Source organism: Bos javanicus, chromosome 5, assembly GCF_032452875.1.
Source record: "Bos javanicus breed banteng chromosome 5, ARS-OSU_banteng_1.0, whole genome shotgun sequence".
NCBI classification, from domain to species: domain Eukaryota; kingdom Metazoa; phylum Chordata; class Mammalia; order Artiodactyla; family Bovidae; genus Bos; species Bos javanicus.
In genome coordinates, this window is record NC_083872.1 from 47,747,613 (window position 1) to 47,766,903 (window position 19,291).

The 19,291-nt window shown below is 36.5% G+C and overlaps 1 protein-coding gene across 5 annotated transcripts in view; it reads left to right on the top strand.

Moving 5' to 3' along the window:
* GRIP1 (glutamate receptor interacting protein 1) overlaps positions 1-19,291 on the top strand; it is a 305,928-nt gene that overhangs the window by 146,734 nt on the left and 139,903 nt on the right. For all 5 annotated transcript variants that reach the window (XM_061416574.1, XM_061416570.1, XM_061416571.1 and 2 more), the window contains 3 exons: positions 4,354-4,437; positions 11,660-11,735; positions 14,080-14,225. In XM_061416574.1, the coding sequence (XP_061272558.1) occupies positions 4,354-4,437; positions 11,660-11,735; positions 14,080-14,225 (306 nt within the window). The remainder of the gene's footprint in view (positions 1-4,353; positions 4,438-11,659; positions 11,736-14,079; positions 14,226-19,291) is intronic.

Genomic DNA, 19,291 nt, shown 5'->3' on the forward strand with positions numbered 1-19,291 from the left:
AGTTAAGAGGAGTCAAATATCTAGAGTTAATGCTCTTTGATTAAGCATTTTTATTCCACTGTGTACATACATATTCAATAAAACACAACCTGTTCCTAAGAGGAACTCTTAGTATTGCTCTCAGGGTAAGGCAGTTGTGGAGATTTGTTGAGCATTTTGGGTTGTCCAGAGCTAGGGACTTCACAGCAGATTAGAAGGCACTTATGCAGGTCCAGGAGGAAGACTAACATCCCAGGCATAGGGTATGGCAAGGAAGTATGAAGATAGTGCAGTTCACAGGTTGAATCTCCAGTTTGGAATTACTGGAACACAAAAGGAAAGAGAGGGCCTCAGAGGGACGAGGTCAGTGAGGTAAACATGTCAGTGAGGTAAACAAAGTGAAGGAGGGCCTTGTAAGCCGTGAATGGTGGGCAATCAGGAGCCTTTTTTTTTAAAGGTTTTTAAGGCCAAGGAGCAGCATCCTCAGATCAGAGTTTTGGTTTTGGTTTATTCTTATGTTTTGGCTATGCCACACAGCACGTGGGATCTTAGTTTCCCAACCAGGTATCAAACCCATGCCCCCAGCAGTGGAGGCATGGAGCCTTAACCACTGGACCACCAGGGAAGCCCCCCAGATCAGAGTTTTTAGACTTATTTTAAGAGGTCAAATGGAAGCTATAAGCCCCCAGGCTGTTACAGTTTTCCAAAAGAGAGGTAATACTCTGAATAAATATAGCATTAATAGAGTTAAAGAGGAGAGGGTGGACATCAGAGATATCCAGGGGTTAAAACCTCTCCTGACTTGGTGATTATACCTGCCTTTTCTCCCTCACACAATAAAGCTGATGGAAAAAGAGAAAATATTTTTAAACACAAAAGTGTGAAGTTTTTAGTAGAAATCAGATAGCAGAGGTCTATTCGCCAAGGATTATCTCTGTCTCTTTCTATTATGTTTAGATAAATTAATAAGATCTTTGCGTTCAGGGAGATCGAAGGGATTAATAAGCCTCCCTTTCACTGAGCTCAGACAGTTAGAGCAGGCACAAGCCAGACCCCAGGGAGAGAGCTGCCTGCTGAAAGATAGGCCACCCAAGGCCAAGACTGTAACTCTCTCAAGAATCACAGCAATCTGAGACTTAGCCAGCCCCATAGTCCAGCAGGAATTGGAGAAAGATCTGTATGAGAGAGAGAGAGTGTGTGTGTGTGTGTGTGTGTGTGTGTATGAGAGAGAGGGAGAAAGACAGAAAGTGGTGCAGAGAGACAGAGAGCAGATAGAAGGAAAATGGAACTGTGACCCTGGGTAAGCAACTCCCCTTTTCTGATACTCAGTTTCTTAATGACAATGAAATAGTCGACTTCCGTGAGCTTAGCATTCTTTTCGACTCTAGAATTATGTGGTATTTCGAGACTGTATTTAGAGAGCATGTTACCAGACTGTATCTTGGGAATTTGTATGTTCAAAGTTGGTCTAGAGGAGTGCCTTCACATTTTTTGTTCCCATAACCCTTCAAGAATTTTGAAATATTACCTAATTCTCATCCACTTTTTAGTTAACACCTAAAATTCTTTATGATAAGCTTTAGTAGTTAGACAGCATATAATTTTGGCATGAGGTTTATTTTATACATCTTTAAATACCATTTCCATTCAAATCTTAAAGCTACAGATTTACCTCATTTGTTTTATGAAAAATGTCTGCCATGGAATTTTATTGTCAAAGGCAGTCCTCGCTGCTAAATCATCAGCTAAATCAGGCTAACTTTTTATCAGAAGTCTTTCCATAATTCAAGTAAATGTGTTAAGGTATGTCCCTGTGACAGCCTGATTACTTCTCATGTCTAATTCTAAGAGAGATAGAAAGACTATAGATGATGATGACAATGGTGATGATGATGATATGGTTGGGGGGACAGGGGGTCATCCCAGGTCTTCTCCACATGGTTCATTAGGGGATGTAGTCTGAGGGAATATCAGCTACCCAAGGGAAGCTCTTCCTGTGCCAGTTGCAGAAGGAAAACAAGACAAGCCTAACCACAGGAGCACATTTGCAGATTCTGCTCACATCCCCTAACACCCCATAGGCCAAAGCAAGTTAGCTATGCATAACCAACGTAATGAGGTAGGAAGGTGCACAACTCCTGTTCTCCTATAGGTATAGGTGTTGGGGAGGTGGGGGAGTAGTATATAATTTAGAAAAACCAAACCTACCATAATAAAATAGAGTGTCACTTTATGATATAGAAATACATACATATGCACATATAGAAACAAGGGGCATCAGAACAACTAAAATACTGAGGAGTAGTGTTGTTGCATTATAAAATTGGTTCTACCTCGGCCTTTTATGTGCTCAGTTTGATTCTTTGGGTAAGCCCCTTGATTGGATCTCTGCGTCCATACACACACGTGAAGTTATGAATAGAATTCACATGGCCAAACCGGATGTCTGGTGCTGAATATGAAACCTCAGTCACAAAGAGCCAGTCACACAAATATAAATTATAAAGACCAAATCTATTTCATTAAGTATATTAAAATGTAGTGAGGAGTCCCATTTTTCTTTGCCCATGATGAAGAGCAATAGTGTGGATAATCTAAAGCTGTAGATAATCCCTAAAGCCTTTATATTGACTTTAGATTTGATTGTAAGATTTTGTGGTCAGTAAGATTTAGTTCAAGCAAAATTAAAATTACAGTGTTTTGCTTCCCCAGAACAGACATTCAGCCAACAAGGACAGGTGGCCCAGAATTAGAATTTGGTTGTATATAATTGAAAGTTGATTTAATGATTAAATTAAATACAATTTGTAAACCACTTTCAGAGTTTCTGGCACACAGAAAACATTCCATAGATGCTCATTAATTATTTCTCCCCGTATCTTTTCCTTAATAGGAACAGAAAGATCATGTTCTTAACCAATTTCTTCAAGTGGCTTGTTGGGTCATGGAAATAAGAAACCATTCGGTTTGAACTCAGTTTTTTTTTTTTTTTTCATTTAATTAAAACTGTATCTCAATTCTTTTGAATATTTGTATGTACTGCTCCTAGCTGATTAGAATAAACTGAAATCCCCCTGATAGCAAGAATATGACATTTAATTAAATCAGCAGTATACCAAAACATTTTGTTCAGCTGTAGATTTATATTGCTTTTGAGCAAATCCAAGTTCTTATTGTACTTTGTTCCAGCTGCATGTGTCCAGTTTTGTGAATTTACCTGTGTGTTGTTCATAATGGTGTCCACTCCTTTAAGGATTCATAATTTATGATAATTAACAAGTAATTATAATTAATGCTTCATTAAAATTATTTTTTACTCCTATGAGTGGAAAGAAATGTTCTTTTCAAAGATGCCTTTAACTTTTGTCTATAAGTTTCTTGTTGATAGTGGAGTGGGGAGCCATTCCCTTCTCCAGAGGTTATTCCTGACCCAGGGATCAAACTGAGTTCTCCTGCATTGCAGATGGACTCTTTATCTTCTGAGCCACCAGGGAAGCTCATAATATAACTTATCTCCTCATACTGTGTATAATGTAATTAGAGATAGCAACTTGGCAATGCAATTTCATCTGGTGAAATGAGAGCAATAACCAGGCAAACATAACCTGAGCATGATGGTATCAAGTAAAATTAAGTAGATCTTTATTTTATAGTTAGTAGTAATATTTTGAATGTACTTCAAATTTCTTTTACTCTCCAAGTTTCATTTGGGTTGTTGATGTCTTTGTTTAATTGCTATGCATCATGTCAGAAAATCAATTTGCATCAGCTTAACCTATTAATGGCAATCTGAGAGTAATACTTTTCTTCTTGTGCTAGCTGCAAAAAAGATAATTATTAGTTACTCAAGAACAGTTATGTTTTATGAGTGTTATCCAGTTGTCATCACCAATTAGAATGATACTCAGATGTGTTCTTTCTATAAAACTTTGTAAGTAATAAAAAGGAAAAAATAAAATAAAACAATTATTTTGTAAGTTTTATAAAAATTGTGTATAACTTTTGCATAATACAAAGGGAAAACAATTCTATTTATCACATGAAGATTGTCTCTCTTATTATATAGAGTTTTAACAATGTGAATATTATGCTCTAAAAACTGGCTACACAGGAGGAAAGGAAGTATCTCTGGTTTTGATTCTACCTGGACCTTAATTATATAAGTCATTTATACAGACAACTATTTTATGATATTTGTATGTCATTCCAATTTTTTTCTAATATTTTCTTTAAAAACAGATTTTTTAACTGTTTAATTACTCAATAAGAATTATTTGCAACAAGAAATCTCCACTGTTTTATTCCCATCAAAAAAAAATCTAGAAATGTTATTATGAAATAAGACTTATTTCCCTCTCTTTTTTCTGTTTTTAGCTGTTCAAGGATCGAGTGTTATTTTCCGAACGGTGGAAGTCACGTTACACAAAGAAGGAAATACCTTCGGTTTTGTAATACGAGGTAGGTGGCAGTTAGAAAATAGAACCATCAGATACTCTTGGAGAATTTGTCATTGAACTGTTTGGAGTAAATTAGAAAGTCATTTCAAAAAAACTGATGTTTTCAGTGCCTGAAGTCACCTTATGTCTTCTCTGGTGGCTCAGAAGGCAAAGACTCTGCCTGCAGTGCAGGAGACCAGGTTTGATCCCTGGGTCAGGGAGATCCCTTGGAGAAGGAGATGGCAACCCACTCCAGTATTCTTGCCTGGAGAATTCCATGGATAGAGGAGCCTGGTGGGCTACAGTCCATGGAGTCACAAAGATTCAGACACGACTGAGCAACTAATACACACACACAATGTTACCTCATAATTTTGCATCCATTTTTCTTTAAAGAAATAAAGCCATAATTGGGAATCAAAATGGAGTCCAAATGATCTAGCTAATTTATTTCAGTTCATTAATACACAGTAAGAAGTCATTGTTTGTAAACCTTGTCAATACATAGTCATCCTGCTTTTGTCAACATGTCTTTTGCTTCCCTTATATATTTTTCTATATCATTTATCATTGAGTCAAAAATGTTGGTGAATATTGCTTGATTTGATTGAATACACTAGGGTTCAGCAACTTTGTTTAAATTATTTTTTCCTAAAATGCACTTTGTTATTGTAGCTTCCTAAAAAGGAATTGCAGATAATCTAATCCCTTGAGCACCTCGGTACATCAGTCCATCTTATTTTTGAATGATATTAATAATAAATATTTCAGGTGAAATTTTGTCCACAGTCTGTCTACAGGACCATTAATTCTGAGCTACAATGCTGGCTTTTAATGTTTTATTTTATTATTAGCAATTTCATCCTTAAAGTCTACACATGCATTAACAACTCACAATTTCTAGTATGACACTGAGGTTCAATAGGAAACTAGGTAAGCATCGGGAATTTTTTTTTAACATTTCCGTATGGTTTTTTTGTTGTTGTTGTTTTTACCTATTACATTTTGTACTTCACCAGCAGCAAAACTCTATCAACATTTTTGACATTAATTAAAATTAACTAACCATCTTAAGAAATAGACATGCCTCAAGGAATGAAAGAGATGTATTCATTATACAAACTTGCCTTAGATGACCAAGTTTTAGGCATAGGTTCAATTCTATGTCAGTCATGTAGCAAATCAATCAATCAAATATTCATTAAGGACATGCCAACATGTCAGCATAGGGCAGAGTCCTGTGAAGTCATGAGACAGAACCCTGATCCACAGGCAATTACAGTCCAGTGAATTTTAAGACATAAGTTGATATAATGCCCAAATGAGTGTTAGAGAAAACAGGCAACTATGACCCCATTCAGTGATTTAGACCACTAGTTATTATACTTTACTGACCCAGTCCTACATTTAGGTGGAGCCACAAACCCCAAGATCATTTACCTTAACCATTTTCAAATTTCTGTGTAAAAAATTAGATGAATGTAATGAAAAGTCAGTATACAAGTAATTTTAGCTTGGAGGGTGGTATATTCAAATCTAGTTTTTCAACATAAGTATGAAAGAGAGGTACACTTGAATCACGTGCTTACCAGTCTAATTATTGAAATGCTGCAGTAAAAAATACTGCTGGTGCAGATATTCATCACTAGTTGCTGTCTGGTTAATCAATAACAAATCAAATTGCTAATGAAAGAGCTAAACCAACAGTAATTTATCGTTTAAGAACTAAAAAGAATAGAAGCAATTTCAATCTGCAGTCACCTCAAGACAACTGATGGTATGATGGTAACAGATGCCCTTCCCACCGTTTGCAGGAATTTCAAATATCTGTGTGTTCATGCTTCATAAGAGTTTTTATAATATGAACCTAAACACCTACCTAGTACATCGTAGGCATTTAATAAATGAAAGTATGGATGAATGATGCCTAGATTTGTGTGGACATCAGACTTTTTGGTATTGTACTGGTTATAAAACCTTAGAAATAATGAGCCAATTTTAGTTTATGTCACTTAGTCATGTCCAACTCTTTGTGGCCCCATGGACTGTAGCCCACCAGGCTCCTCTGTCCATGGGAATTCTCCAGGCAAGAATACTGGAGTGCATAGCCATTCTCTTCTGCAGGGATCTTCCCGACCCAGGTATCAAACCCAGGTTCTCCTGCATTGCAGGCAGATTCTTTACTGTCTGAGCCACTAGGGAAGCCTTTTAGTTTATGAGTACCAGATTTTTGTAGGTTTTAATAACTCCCTTAGTACGTTGGTTGAACACAAAAATTTGTCAAATTTTGCAAAATTTTTTTTTTTTAAAACACAAAAAGGAACCTTTAATAGAATGTGACCATGTTGGAAGTTGATCCTGAACTTCCCTGCCTCCAGAACTGTGAGAGCAAACTTCTGTTGTTTCTCAGCTATTCAGTCTGTGGTAGTTTTTATTTCTTTCATTTTATTTTTTTTATTACAGCAGTCCACAAGGACTAAAATAGTGGGTACAAATTCAAGATCCGTTTAAGTTAGTACTGCTGCTGCTAAGTCGCTTCAGTCATGTCCAACTCTGTGCGATCCCAGAGATGACAGCCCACCAGGCTCCCCGTCCCTGGGATTCTCAAGGCAAGAACACTGGAGTGGGTTGCTGTTTCCTTCTCCAGTGCATGAAAGTGAAAAGTGAAAGTGAAGTCGCTCAGTCGTGTCCGACTCTTAGCGACCCCATGGACTGCAGCCTACCAGGCTTGCAAAATTTTTAATGAGCATAAATAAAGAACTTATATTTGAAACCAATTTGAGGCCCATCTGGAGGGTCTTCCATGCTCAAAAGGTGGCCAGTACCCATCCCTTAAGAGTTATTGGTTAATCACAAAGTTGCAGAATGAAAAAGTACTGTGGATAAATGCTATCATGGCAGATAAAACATTATGACATAGGAGGGATATGAGCTTAACTTAGATCAATGGGGAATACCAGGACATTTCAAGAAGGAAGGACAGGAAGATATTGCAGATGAAGCATGTTCATTTAGTGCTAGAGAATTTCTTCTTACTCACTTAGGATGGGTTTTTTAACAGTAAGCCAGGCCTTTAGCTGATGAATTGAATTACCTTTCTCATGCTGTATGTCACAATTCAAAAACCTTGACTGCATAAACAATAGAACCTTGCACCCATGAAATAAAAAATGTTGTTCCAGCCTAAATCATGGAGAGTTAAATTTCTGTTAATTCCTTTGCCACCAAGCAGAAGATGGTTTAGATTAACAGGAAGAAAATCAATGAATTTATTTACAAAACAGAAATAGAGTCACAGATATAGAAAACAAATTTATGGTTACAAGAGCATAAGGAAGGAGGAGAGAGAAGTTGGGAGATTGGGATTGATATATACACACTAGTATATGGAAAATGTTCAGTTGCTCAGTCGTGTCTGACTCTTTGCAACCCCATGGACTGCAGCACACCAGGCTTCCCTGTCCTTCATCATCTCCCAGAGCTTGCTTAAACTGATGTCCATTGAATTGTTGATGCCATCCAACTATCTCATCATCTGTTGTCCCCTTCTCCTCCTGCTTTCAATCTTTCCCAACATCAGGGTCTTTTCCAATGAGTTGGCTCTGGGCATCAGGTGGCCAAAGTATTGTTACCTATATGTCAAAGTATTAGTTACCTATATGTAAAATAGATAACTAATAAGGACTTACTGTATTGCACAGTAGGGCTTTCCTGGTGGCTTAGAAATTAAAGAATCTGCCTGCAGTGCAGGAGACCCGGGTTTGATCCCTGGGTCAGGAGAATCCCTGGGTTGGGAGGATCCCCTGGAGAAGGAAATGGCAACCTACTCCAGTATTCTTGCCACGGAATTCTTTAATTCCATGGACAGAGGAGCCTCTTGGGCTACAGTCCATGGGGTCACAAAGAGTTGAAAATTGAGTGACAAACACTTTCACTTTCACTGTCTAGCACAGGAACCTCTACTTAGTACTCTGAAATGACCTATATTGGAAAAGTATATTAAAAAAGATGGGATATATGTATATGTATAATTGATTCACTTTGATGTACAGCAAAAACTAACACAACTTTGCAAATCAATTCTAGTCCAATAAAAATTTTTATAAATAGATAACATTTTGTGATAAATTTAAAAAACAGGAAAAATCACTCTACTACTAATTTGCTTTTCACTTTGGATGAGGCAGTTTCTCTAGTCATTTTCAACTGTAAAAGCTGTAGCTATGTGTCCTCATTTAACATATGGAGCCCAAATTCAGATTTGGTCTACATTGTTTCCCTGGCATTGATGTTTTTAATAAAGCATGCCAGGTGGTTGATGTTAATGAGCAGCCAAGATCTAAAATACCAGTGGGCTCTGAATGGTCTTTATTTTGCTTTATAGCTTCAAACATCTAGCACCTAAGTGAATCACAAACTAAATTTGGCTCATTATTTCAAATAATGATAAAATGTCACATATCAAGTAATTTAGAGTTACCTCTCTCACATTTTGACATGTATCCACTGTTAACATACTTGCATTTGGACCTTCGAATCAAAATAGTGGAAAAGTTTCTTGCTGCCTTCAGCCTTTATCTTTTTCTGAATCAAAACCCTTCAAAGGAAAGTAAACCTATCTTTTTATAATTACCTTGCAAAAAAGAAGTTACATGATGGTATTTATATAAATATGGTTAAGCATGTGCTGTAACTTGTTGTCATAATTTTCATTAAAAATTTTCTTCCGAGAAAGTCGTAAATTTCCTATTTTAAATAAGGGGGCTCAAAGAAGCCATCAAACTGAATTAAAAAAAAATACTGAAATGGAGATTTTACCAATCAATCAGACTGAATAAATCACTTGTAACAGAAATGAACATAAAGGAAACATTTGCTTTCATCAGGAACCATGAATGCCTTTTGATTTCTCTCTTAGGCTAGGTTCTTTAGGTCAGCCTCTCTACCTGTACCAAATATGGGAAATGTCAGTCTGTTCAACCAGGCAAATATTAAAGAAGAAGTTCCTAATGGTAACATTAATATTCATCAAATACTGGCAAACTAGAGACCATCCAGATGGGTGGCCAGGAAGGTGATGTATGAGGAAATCAAGTCAGACAAACAATAGTGAAAAAAGTGGAAATGGATAGAAAATGGTTTAAGATGGCAGGGTTAGAAGATCCTGAACTCACTTCCTCCCACAAATACAACAAATATACAGTTACATATAAAGCAGTTTACTCTGAGAAGAACTGGAGAAGTAGCTGAATTCCTGCTTCCCCATACAAGGATAAGAGGGCCATGTCAAGACAGAGACTGTCCTTCAGGACTGAGGAGATAGCTGTTTTGCATACTAATAGAAACAGAGTCAAGCAAAATGAGGAAATAGAAGAAAATGTTCTAAATGAAGGAACAAGGTAAAACTTCAGAAAGGAAAAAAAAAACCCTAATGAAGTAGAGAGAAGTAATACATCTGATAAAGAGTTCAACGTAATGGTCATAAGGATGCTCACCAAACTCAGGAGAAGAATGAAGAACACAGAGAGAACTTCAACAAAGAGAAAGAGCACATAATAAGGAACCAAGCAGAACTCATAGAGTTGAAGAATACAATAACTGAACTGAAAATACACTTGGAGAAGGCAATGGCAAGCCACTCCAGTACTCTTGCCTAGAAAATCTGGAGAGGTTGAACAGCAAACTAGATGAAACAGAAGAACAGGCAGGTGACTTGGACGGCAAGGCAGTAGAAGTCATTCAAACAGAATAGAAAAAGAAATTTTTAAAAATGAGGATAATTTAAGGAACTTGTAGAACAACATAAAGCATACTAGCACTGACATTATAGGGGTCCAGAAAGAGAAGAGAGAAAGAGAAAGGGACAAAAAAGTTATTTGAAGAAAAGGGTCACTAAAAATTTTTCTAACTGGGGGAAGGTAACAGACATCCAAGTCCAGGAAGCATAGAGAATCTCAAACAAGATGAACCCAAAGAGATTCACACCAAGATCATTGTAATTAAACTGTCAAAAGTTAAAGAGAGTATCTTAACAACAGAAAGAGAAAGACCACTCATTATATACAAGGAACTCCCATAAGACTATTAGTTGATTTTTCAGCAGAAAATGTGCAGGCCTGAAGGAAGTACATATTCAAAGTGCTAAAAGGCAAAAACGTCCAAGAATACTCTTACCTGGCAAGGTTAACTGTCAGAATTGAAGGAGAGACAGTTTCCCAGACAAGCAAAAGTAGTTCATTACCACTAAACTGGCCCTACAAGAAATGTTAAAGGGACATCTGTAAGCTAATTAGAAAAAGGCCATAAATATATGAATATAAAGGCCCTACATAAGAAAATATATGAAAGAAAAAAATCTCACTGGTAAAGTCATATATATGGTAAAGGTAGTGAGTCAATCACTTATAAAGTGAATGTGAAGGTTAAAAGACAGAAATAGTAAAATTAGCTATAACTACAAAGAGTAGTTAAAGGATACACAAAATAAAAAGATAAAATGTTACATCAACACACATAAAATGCAGGAGGTGCTAAAAAGGTAGTACTTGTAGAATGCACTAATACTTATTTTGAACACCCCATTTTTAATGGAGGCCACTTGGCTGCTTGAATTTTTTTAATATTTCGATTTTTTTTCTTTTCCTATAGTTTTTGCTTCATTTCACATTGTAGACTCACCTATATTATAGCCCAGGTTGGTTGGTGCCAGGTATACCCACCTACACTTTGTTCATAACCAACGGCTGCTCTAACTGGACTAGTATTTGTAATTACTTGATGCTCTTATCATACTAGCCGTTAAGCATTTTATAGCTGACCCATGATTACAGCCACATATTTATTTAGAAGTGGGGAAATGTTGACATCAACAGTATATTCTATATAAAATGAATAAGATTTTATTATGTGCCAGAGAGAAAGCATATATGTTCCTTCACACAACAATAAAATGTATTTCAGTTTCTCCACTGGCATTTTGTAAGTGAATTTTTTAATGGCAGCAATAAAGAGTGTTTTTTTTATTTTTTTTAAATTTTATTTTATTTTTAAACTTTACAAAATTGTATTAGTTTTGCCAAATATTGAAATGAATCCACCAGAAAGAAAAACACCAATACAGTATACTAACGCATATATATGGAATTTAGAAAGATGGTAACAATAACCCTGTGTACGAGACAGCAAAAGAGACACTGATGTATAGAAAGAGTGTTTTTTAAAGCTGTTTTCCTTTTCTTTGCCAGGGGGAGCACATGACGATAGAAATAAATCTCGTCCAGTTGTAATAACTTGTGTTCGTCCAGGAGGGCCTGCTGACAGGTAAACTTCCTCTTTCTGTGTCACTATCCAAGTGGACTAAATGAAGCTGGGGACTTTGGCAGAGAAGTTGATGAATTAAAAATTTCATAGTAACAAATAGATATTAAATAAATATGTCAGAATGTGAAAACAAGAGCGTTCAGGCTGAAGAATCAGAAGAAAGTTAAGTTTGACCCCAGATTCAGCGCTTACCACCCTATGTGTTTGACGTGTGACTTAACAGTTCTCCGCTCACTTCCCTCCAAATGTAAAATGTAGAGGATAATGCCTACTTTTCAAGGTTTTTCATTTTGTTAAGGATTAGAGATTTATGGTGCATTGCAGGGGGCCTGTCATACTGGAGGCATTTAATAAAAAGCATCTGGCCCTTTTACAGCAGGTCCTTGAGATGTATCCTTGCCAATTGCTAATCTCCTAACCTGGAAAGATAGATGATGGGGTTCTGACTCCTACTACTTCCAACATCCTTGTCATGATTATTATACCTTGATGATGACTATGAATGTCAAAGTCGAAGTGATTTTTAGTAAAAGGGAAGGAATATTGTTGGTGTTAGTGTTTCTTCCTTGCTAATTTTAAGATTTCCTACATAAACCTTTTGGATGGAGAAGTCCCAAATGAACACACAGCTTAGATGTCTCAAGAGACACTTATCTTTGTATTACTTCCCACAACAAAAGTCTGCTCCATAATGGTAGGGAACACAACTCCTGCCACTGGATAGGAGAGGAGAAGAGGAAAATGCACTGATTACCCCCAACTCTGCACAAAATGTTTCAGCCTAGAATGGATTTTTAAAAACCTTTCATAAGCACTAGATATAGCAATAATAATAGTAAATACTGCTTGTTGAGTGATTACCATGGGCCAAGAACTGTGCTGAGTACTTAGCAGACATAATCTTATTTTATCCTCACAACCATTCACTAAATGAGGTATTTTTATCCACATTTACAGATGACTAAACTGAGGAACTATATGCTTAAATGACTTGCCAGCTAGGATAGGAATTTAGATTTATTTTCCTTCAAAGCTCATACTCTTAGCTCAGTTTTTTAAAAAACTTGAAGTTTAATTAATATACAATAAGAAAATATGAAGACACTTAGGTTCTCCCCTCTGCTAAAGTTATTTGCCTTTGTGGAGGATAATACAAAGTATTTTGTTGTTGTTGTTTTTCTTCTTCTTCTCATGCTTTTCTTGTGAATTATTCTTCCTGGAGCAAATAAGAATATTTTCATTTGTTATTAACATTGTGAGTTGGAGTTGGCAGAAATGTCAAGAGCAGGCTACTAAGTTTGTGAACATTTTACCTAATTAATGTAAAACTAAAGGAAACCCTGGTGGCTCAAACGGTCTGCCTGCAATGTAGGAGACCCAAGTTTGGTCCCTGGGTTGGAAAGATCCCCTGGAGAAGGAAATGGTAGCCCACTCCAGTGTTCTTGCCTGGAGAACTCCATGGACGGAGGAGCCTGGCAGGCTACTGTCCATGGTGGAGTCGTATAGAGTCGGACTTGGTCGAGCAACTAACACACACAAAGGGAACCAAAAATTTTAAGATAAAATTTTAGATTTAAATTACGTGGAGAGTTGCCTGGGTGAAAGATGTTTAAGACATCATTTTTATTCTTCCCAAAGCCTAAACTTGTAATCCCCACATTTGGTTTTCTCTTCTTTGTTGACTCTCCTGCACCGGAGGGTTATAATCTGGAATCCTCTCTGGCTGCACTTCAGTGGTGTCAGTATTGTGCTGAGGCATCTTCTCCCACTGCCTTGAGTGTCTGTGTCTACAGAAGGGAGAATAGTATTTGCCTGCCTTTTCCAGGGAATCTGAGACTGAATCAATTTAATGATCACCAAATGGCCTTATAAATCAGTAGGAAAATGCAGAGACTAGGGAAATTTTTCACCAGCGTTCTTTCTCCAGCTTGGGTTCACTGGTGATAAATGAAATGGAATCAGCAGGCTTTTCTGCTCACCAAGCTTTGGGAAAATAGGTGAGTGCTATTTCCTTGGCTTTAATAAATCAATTTTAGACATTTTGGCAAAAAAAAAAAAAAAACCTAGAAAAGAGAAAATGTGCCTTTATTACTCTTGCACCCCAGGAGTTCATTGTGGATAACTTGGTTATTTGCTATTGTGTTGTTATTTTCTTATTACTGATTTTCATATTGCAGCAATTTTCTGTTCAGGGTTCCTTCTGTTAATGTCACACTTGACGCTTAGAAGAAAATGCAAAGGGAGTGGATGGTAGACTGTGTGAAAGAGCCACTTTGGCTAAGTGACTATTAATGTTGAGCCCCACGATGCTAAATTAATGACTGTTTCTTTATTCTCCCTTCAGAGAGGGTACAATCAAACCTGGTGATAGGTTGCTCAGTGTGGATGGAATTCGACTTCTTGGAACCACGCATGCTGAGGCCATGAGTATTCTCAAACAGTGTGGGCAAGAAGCAACGCTCCTGATCGAATATGATGTCTCGGTCATGGGTATGTCAGATACTAAGGTTGGGATCTCGAAGTCTACATCATGTCACTGTCCATTTCTGATAAGCCACTTTGGATTAAGAATGAACTGTTATGTCCTCCTGTAGCAGACAGAATTTCATCAATGCTATGTTAGTCCTCTGAGTTCAGGAAAAGGTGAGGATCACTTCTCAGCAATTTAGAGTTCTCATGTCGATAGAATCTATAAAAGCATCTCATTCTGTCAGCATGTTTCACCTAGCAATCAGCTCTTATGCGTAGATTACCCTTTGGCAGGAAAGTATTTTCTCCCTCCAATTCATAAAAACAGTATTACTAACTTAGGGGTTGGTACTTTTTCTTTTACTACAGGGAGACTGGAAACAGTAGGATGTTCCTTTCCTTCTTGTAACTTCACAATGTGAAGCTAGCTAATCAGAATTAATAGAAATTACCATTTTATCATCAGACTTAAGGACAAAGAAAGGAAAGGGGACATATCGCATCCTTGACTAAAATGAGAAGTTGAATACAGTATCCTTTCCTGAAATAATGATTCCAATAAAAAGTAATTCTATTTCTACCTTCTCAACTATAGTAAAACTAGAAAGGTATTCTCACATGCCTTTTCAATGGGAATAGAGTGTCAAAGTTTTGTGTAATGTTGACTAAGGCAGAGAAATTATGAGATAATGAATTGAAACCTGAAATTGAAACTTAAATCATGCTCTAAATACTTCTTAAAATTTTCAGACTTGATTGTGTGCCTGACTTAACTAGCAAGTTCTATGTTGGTAAAATATAGCTGAGCAAAAGACTTACTCTGTAACTGCAAACTCCTTTATTTCCCACTCTGTATGATTCCTGTAGAAGAATGTTGCTTGAAAGTGTTCTCAATCTGTCTACTGGCCTGAAATGTATGAGGTATGAGGCTTCCTAAAAGATGTAAAGTTTGAGAATTACAGAGTTCTCAGAGTAAGTGGCGTGGTATGCTCTTGAGATGGAAAGGTCAGGGATGAATGAGCGCTCCTCCCTCTCTTCTTCCTTTCCCTTGTTTTCTCTTTCTTCCTCTTTTCTTCCTCTTTTTATTTTATATGTCTTTCGAGTTAGACAATTTGGGTTCTGTTTTCAATTCTACTGATTTCTAGCTATTAGTTTAACCGTGTGAACTTATCTCCCTGTGCCTTAAGTTACCTTCTTTGTCAAATGGAGACTAGGAATGCCTATTTTGAAAGGCAGTTAAGAAGATAAAATTATACAAATAAGATATATTTTAAGTGATGATCCAGTGTGTTATTGTTAAAAATTGAAGCAAAAGTTTGACATGTTTAACTCATTCAGTCTACAAATATTTCTTTTTTTAATATTTAAGCTCAGTGAAAGTACAAAGACTATAGAAATAAAACAGACATGGTTTCTGCCTTTATGAAGCTTGAAATTGACAAGAAGGAGAGATAGTAAACAGGTACAGGCCAAACAAATACTCAGAAAGTGTGATCACAGCAGAAATTAACACAATATTGTAAAGCAATTATCCTCCTGTTTTTAAATTTTATTTTCAACTGGAGGATAATTGCTTTACAATGTTGTGTTGTTTTCTGCTGTACAACAGTGTGATAAAGCTGTAACTGTACATATATCCCCTCCCTCTCGAGCCTTCCTCCCACCGTACTCCCATCCCACCCCTTCTAGGTCGTCACACTTTTAACACTTTCATTTATTTATATACTATTAAAATGATGTCACATTATAACTCAGGAAGCAGGTGTATGTCTATAATCATAAATATAAATATTGATTGTATTTATTTATATGCTACTAAAAATACACAAATTATTTTGCAGGAAACGCATGCATGTGTGTGTGTGCAGAGATATTGATTATCCCTCTGACTCATTGATATTAATCAGATATATTTTTTAGTAAATCTCAGCTCAAAAATTTTAGCATATTCAGTAGTATATTTGGGAAAGCTGTTGAAACTATCAATTTTATCAACTAAAGTTGAATTTAGTTGGTGATAAAATTTTCCAAAAAATTTATTGCAATAATACTGGTAAGACAGGTCTAGGAGGAAGTAAGAGTTTAGTTTATCTATTCTTACAACTAATCATCATTAAGTGGGTGTGTATAGAATAAAGCAAAATATCAATGTTTATCTTGTAGGTTTAAAATGAAGTTACTTCATGGTATCATCTTACCTTACCAAATGACATTATGAATCTTTAAGACACAAAACCTCTTAACCTTCCTGTGGTGTTTTTCTGAGTTCCTGTAAGTCATGACTCTCAATTATTTCTCTGCTTGGCTTCAAATTTTTCCTTCTATTTCCTTGGACTAAATCAGCACGCAAAATCAAGAATACTGAGAAAAATGTTACTCTTTTCTTAGACATACCCAACTTATTACATCTTTGCCCAGCTGTATGGCTAATCCTTACTTACATTCCTTCCTAAGCAAACATGAAATAATATTAATGATTTTCAAGTGATTGTTTCATCAGGGATGGATTGAGGATGTTATGAGTCTTCAGAAGAGATGATTACTTTTGTTGCAACCAAAAAGTTATATAGGTTTATCGGTGTTACCACACTGAATCTTGGCTGTTCTTTGCATTTCATTTTTCTAGAATATGAAGATCAAAATATATAACTTCCAGTAGTCACTTCTCAGTCATAAGTACCAAGAGTAAATTGACCACTATTTGTATTTTCTAGGGGCAAATCAGTTTCTTCCAGATGATCTCAATTTACTAGAAACTGGATTTTTCAAGGGCCTTAAAAGTATTTATGATCCACGTGCTTCCTTGTGAGTCCCCAGAACCTATTCACAGAAACCTTCTCCTATTCATAAAAAATATCATAAACAGAAGCCCAGGGAGTTTCCTGTATAAAAGAAGTCTAACTTTTAAATGGCAGCAGCAGTTTATTAAGAATGTTACTTTTCTATGATTAAAAATAGATTTTGTTATACTTTCTCCATTTGTATCTACAAAATGAATTTTTGAAGAATCCTCTTATTCCTAATCATCTCACTCACTTCTCTGTATTTGAATTCAGAGCCACTTGTCCTATTTGGGAAATAGAAGAAGTAGGTAAGGAGAAAGTTACCCTAAGCTTTAAAAACTAGATTTTTTATTTTAAATGAATAGATTTGTTTTTAATTTACTTTCATAGTATAGTAATATACAAATAGAAAAGTGCTAAGATTTTACTTGTACAGCTTGCTGAATTTCCACTTATGTATTTTCTAGCCAGGTCAAGAAAGAGAAAACAGCAACCATTATCACCAGAATCCACACTGTGCCTCCTCTCAATTGCTACCATATCTTTGCTACCAGTTTTTCTCCTGTCTTGACTTCCTAAGCCTTAAATGTATTCTCCTAGTTCTTGAACTATCTGTAACAGGAATCATATGGTACATTTCTTGGGTATTAGGCTTCTTTTGAAGCAATTTAGATAATTTGATTTGAATGTAAGAGGTACTCATTGGCAATACCTGAGTAACACTAATGTAAGAATAGAGTACTTTGGAATATCTTTCAGGGGCTACTTCTAGAAGTTTGGTATTACATTTGGTATGAAGAGGATGAATAGTGGTATCAGAGTGGGAGTGACATGGAATAGTAAGTTAATATTTATCTTATAATAAAATAAAAGAAATTTTATTGAAATACGGTTGTTGTACGATGCTGTAAATCAACCATATTTCAATAAAATTTCCTTTAACAAAAGGTTGTTTAAGTTCATTTTACAAAGAGGAATATACAATTAGTATCCAACCACAGAGAAAAGTAATCTTGAATATATATATAACTGTATATTCTGTTATATACACATATATATACACACACACATATATATGTATTTATGTGTGAGAATTAAGTTGCTTCAGTCTTGTCCAACTCTCTGCAACCTTATGGACTGTAGCCTGCCAGGCTCCTCTGTCCATGGGATTCTACAGGCAAGAATGCTGGAGTGGGTTGCCATGCCCTCCTCCAGGGAATCTTCCTGAATGAGGGATCAAACCCACATCTCTTATGTCTCCCACATTGGCAGATGAGTTCTTTACCACTAGTGCTATTTGGGAAGCCTATATATATATATATATATATGCTCAGATTCTTTTGGGGTTTATTTGGGATTCACATATACACACTACTATATGCAAAATAGTAGATATAATGGTCATCTGAGTTAAATTCACCCATTCCAGTCCATTTTAGTTCACTGATTCCTAGAATGTCTGCATTCACTCTTGCCATCTCTTGTTTGGCCACTTCCAATTTGCCTTGATTCATGGACCTGACATTCCAGGTTCCTATGCAACATTGCTCTTCACAGCATCGGACCTTGCTTCTCTCACCAGTCACATCCACAGCTGGGTATTGTTTTTGCTTTGGCTCCATCCCTTCATTCTTTCTGGAGTTATTTATCCACTGATCAGTAGCATATTGGGCACCTACTGACCCAGGGAGTTTCTCTTTCAGTATCCTATAATTTTGCCTTTTCATACTGTTCATGGGGTTCTCAAGGCAAGAATACTGAAGTGGTTTGCCACTCCGTTCTCCAGTGGGCCACATTCTGTCAATGGACCATTATATCTACTACTGTGGGCAGGAATCCCTCAGAAGAAATGGAGTAGCCATCATGGTCAACAATAGAGTCTGAAATGCAGTACTTGGATGCAATCTCAAAAACGACAGAATGATCTCTGTTCGTTTCCAAGGCAAACCATTCAATATCACAGTAATCCAAGTCTATGCCCCAACCAGTAACGCTGAAGAAGCTGAAGTTGAACGGTTCTATGAAGACCTACAAGACCTTTTAGAACTAACACCCAAAAAAGATGTCCTTTTCATTATAGGGGACTGGAATGCAAAAGTAGGAAGTCAAGAAACACCTGGAGTAACAGGCAAATTTGGCCTTGGAATATGGAAGCAGGGCAAAGACTAATAGAGTTTTGCCAAGAAAATGCAGTGGTCATAGCAAACGCCCTCTTCCAACAACACAAGGGAAGACTCTACACATGGACATCACCAGATTGCAGCCAAAGATGGAGAAGCTCTATACAGTCCAGCAAAAACAAGA